This window comes from Monodelphis domestica, chromosome 4 (assembly GCF_027887165.1).
Source record: "Monodelphis domestica isolate mMonDom1 chromosome 4, mMonDom1.pri, whole genome shotgun sequence".
In the NCBI taxonomy this organism is placed as follows: Eukaryota; Metazoa; Chordata; class Mammalia; order Didelphimorphia; family Didelphidae; genus Monodelphis; species Monodelphis domestica.
In genome coordinates, this window is record NC_077230.1 from 351,782,625 (window position 1) to 351,786,947 (window position 4,323).

The following is a 4,323-nucleotide window of genomic DNA, read 5'->3' on the forward strand; positions in this document are numbered from 1 at the left end:
CTACACCATTTTTAACTCTTACATAAGTAAATATATAATTGTTACTTAGTGGATGGAAATGCCAAGAACTCATTTATTTATTTGCTTCAGATATAAAATTGACTACAAGTTCAGTTTAAAATAGTAAATCCTTCATGTTTTTATCCTATTGTAACTCAGATGTATCAGTATTAATCTATAAAATAGTATGTTTCATAATGCAATGACCAACTTCCAGTGTTTACTTGACTGGGATATAAAAATTTACTGTGAAAGGAAAAAGGAGAGACATGGTTATAACTATCAAAATGATTCATTCAAAGGCATAGATTGATCTGACACAAGCTATAACAGGAGAAAACCTTCTTAGCTATTTGATTCCAGGCAAAAGTCATAGTTAAAATCTAGTCACATAGCAAAAATTTTACATAATCCATAGATTATCAGTGTCAGGATCAAAATCAAGTAGATGAGAAATTTTCCTGTTCATAAAGGAAATAACAAAATGGGGACACAGAATCAAGATCAGCCTAATGTATGAATTTAACATAAATTTTACCTACTTATTCCATTTGAAAGCTGATTCTTGATACCAGTCCCACCCTTTTACTGGCCACATGTGTATGGCTACATGAAGTTCTAGGCTGGCATTGATGGAAGTCCTTGTGCAATAGGTGATGGGAACTGAAGTCAGAACTCAGGACCCAGACTGAAGTTTTAGCCTGTCCAATCAGAGAATCCTAGGGGAAGTGGTGAAAATGAGTTCTATAAAGGAATAAAGAGGAAGTGATAGCTCTCTCTCTTTCTAGACTTGAGCCCCTCTCTCTTCCTTCTCTGGAAGGAACCAATTTATCTCACTGACTCATCTTGAATTCAGCTTCTTTTGGAGCTCAGCCTGGGCAATGAGAAAGGTTTTTTTTGTTTTGTTTTGTTTTGTTTTTTTAATTAGGGTAGTTTGGTGATACTGGTGATCTCTCTCTGTCTCTCATTTTTACTAATAATTATATATTAATTTACAGTCTTCAGAGGATTTTAATAATTATATTACCTCAGCCCATGTCAAAGTCATCTGCTCAACTTTTTCTAGAGACAGACATATAAAAGTTCTGATATTATACTCCCTTTAGACAGCATGTGATATTTCTCTTGAATTGGCTTAATGATAACTATTGGCTTAATGATAATATAGACCAGTGATGGTAAACCTATGGTACACATGCCACCTTCCCACCCAGTTTGTTACTAGAAAGGCAGAGGGACTCAGGTGGAGCTATTCCCCTCCCCCTCTCCACTGTGCCTTGATGGCATTTTTTCACTTCACCTGCTCCTCTGCTCAGCAGTCCAATGGGATCACTTCCTCCTTCCCCTGTCTGGGGTGAGGTGGGCAGCTCATAGACAGCAGAGTTGGAGGGGTGCAGAGTGTTTGGGCTACTCCCACCCTCTATGAGTACTGAGTACATTCCTCACTTCTCCCATTCCTCTGCCCAATGGGAATGCTTTCTCCCTCCCCTGTGTAGGGAAAGGGGGGAATAGGAGGGTCAGGTCAGAGTATATATAAGGATATCTTATTTATCCCTCATTTATAAGAATAATTGCCTTCTGAAATTTCATGCATACAATGAATACATGCTATTTGGCTCAAAACCTCAGAAAAATTCTTACTGTAGTAAGTCTTCAATTGCCTATATTGCCTATTCATCCTTAAGGAAATATTTAAGTCTTTCATTATAAGATCTATTGTTAATAAGTTGGATCATAAGTTATAACTCTAATACATACTATTTACTATCAAATATAATTTTATGATATTTGTAAATGATAGTCAAATAATCTATCATTTCAAACTCCCTCTTTGCTCTAAGCAAAACTATAAGTCCCTCACTTTGGCTGTGGTCAAAATTTCTCAAACTTCAGTACTTTAGAATTTTGTCACGAAGTCTTTAAAACTTTTTGTATATGTCATTATTATCTTTCTTTTGTCTGTGAGGAAAATAGTCCTTTTGCAATTCTTCATTTACTTCTAATCCCCCATTCTAATAAAATGCTTAAAAATAGCCTTGCGTATCTGTTTGGTCTTCACACTGTAGATAATAGGGTTGAGAACAGGTGGAATGAGGAGGAAGATGTTGGCCATCATGGTGTGTATGAAAGGGGGTGCCTTCTGACCATATCGGTGCACTAGAGACAAGCTGACAAGGGGAATATAGAAAATGGCAACTGCACTAATATGGGAGACACATGTATTAAAAGCCTTTTGTCGCTCCTCAGGGGATGCAATACTGAGCACTGAACGAATGATCATAACATAGGAGATGAGAATACAAGGACAGTCAATACCTGTTGTTGAAAAAAGGGCAAAAAGTCCCATGATGCTGTTGATCCTGTGGTCATTGCATGACAGCTTGATCACATCCACATGGTAGCAATAAGAGTGAGAAAGAACCTTTGACTGACAAAATGACAGTCTTTTGACAAGAAGTACTACTGGAATCATGACTGCAACATCTCTTACAAGCATGCCCACACCAATTTGAGCAATCTTGGTGTTTGTTAGAATGGTGGCATAATGAAGTGGGGCACAGATTGCCACAAAGCGGTCAAAGGCCATGGCTAGGAGCACACCAGACTCCATGAATGTTAGTCCATGGAGGAAAAACATTTGGATTATGCAGGCATCAAGGTTGATCTCTCTTTTATTGAACCAGAAAACTCCCAGTGTGGTGGAGAGAGTGCAGATAGACAGGCCCATATCAGTGGCTGAGAGCATGGCAAGGAAATAGTACATGGGCTCATGGAGACTTTGTTCATGGATCACCACAAACAAGATCATGCTGTTCCCGGAGAGGGCAATGGCATACAGGAGGCAGATGGGAATGGAGATCCACATTTGAGGGGCTCCAAGGCCAGGAATTCCAGTCAACAAAAAAATCAATGGCTGGGAACTGGTATTATTGAAAGATGACATGGTAGGCTGAGGAGACAGGAGTAAATAATGAAATTTCATACCTTAAAAAACACCAGGTTATCATTTAAGCATACAGTTTATCCTCACCCAAAGGATACTTTAGGGTATTTCTTTCTACATGTTTATATGTTGATGGCTTGATTATGTAGGTGATTTTACTTTATGTATCTTATGACCAGAGGATTCTTATCATAGTTGAATACACACAGGACATACCTTCTCTATTTATTGTCAACTTTATCAGAAACAAACCCTATAGAAGACTTGTTCCTATAGATTGTCTCTTCTTTTTTCTTTTGCTTCTATAGTATATTCACCAAAATTTTGTGCATAATAATGTCTTGTTCTCATTTGCTTGTTGATTTTAAGCCTGGGTCTCCCAATATTATCCACATTTGAATTGTGGTCTACTCATGGGCACAACTCCACTACTAATCAGTACAGGGAAGTTAACTTGTTTCATCTTAACTTGGATCAGTTGATGACTCCTTGGGAAACTTGTTTGATCCTTCACTCTTAGTATCTCAATATATTGACTTTAGTCTTAGTGCAGACATTCAATTGGCTTAGCCTACCATGGCTTAGAACACCTAAGTTCAATAAATTCATCAGGCTGTTACCTTGGTATGTGTGATTATAAGCCTATGCTATGTCTGGAAACAATACCATGCTATTTGAATCACTTGTGAGGAGATATCTAATTAATAATAATTTTCATAAGAAAGCTATTTATTTAAAATAGGAGAAAGAAAAATGGTTAATGCTGTTTCTACTATGAATGTAAATTCAAATATAGTACTTCCTTGGATATACTTGGAATATTCTGAGGAACCAATTCTGAAACAAACATTTGCTACCAACACCTACTCTTGAACTTTCAGTCTAGGTCTTCAGCACACAATGGGGAGACACATAAGAAATTGTCTCTAGAGTAAACATTTTGAAAGTAGTTTCATAGATGACTGGCTTGTTGGGGCTTCTGCTTAATATTCTATTTTCCTATGAGACTAAAACTGAAGGCATGGATCATCATTATTCATAGAATTATAGGCTTTTTAGAGGTGGAAGAATCTGGGAGTTAGTCAAGTTCAGTTCTTCATTCACTACATTAATCAAATTTAAAACATTCTTTTTAGGTTACTGTCCAGATTTTCCTTCATAAAGTCTAGGATGGAAGAGCAATTACTTGAAAAATCTCATTTTCAGATGAATTAGGGAATTGACTGATATTATCCAGGAAAAGAGAAGACTGACTAAGGATAAAATAAAAATTTCATGGAATTTAAGGCTATCTCAAAAAAAAAAGATGTAGATAGAGCTGGTTTCTTTTGCTTTATGGGGATAATTCAGAAATTTGGGTGGAAGTTACAGGGATAGAG

At 36.9% G+C, this 4,323-nt stretch overlaps 1 protein-coding gene across 1 annotated transcript; it reads right to left on the reverse strand.

The window, feature by feature from the left end:
• Positions 1-1,999: 1,999 nt before the first annotated feature.
• On the reverse strand, positions 2,000-2,944 carry LOC100618253 (olfactory receptor 51F2-like). Its single transcript, XM_016433252.2, has one exon. It carries the CDS (start codon positions 2,942-2,944, stop codon positions 2,000-2,002), a length of 945 nt encoding a protein of 314 aa, XP_016288738.2.
• Between the last annotated feature and the right edge of the window lie 1,379 nt (positions 2,945-4,323).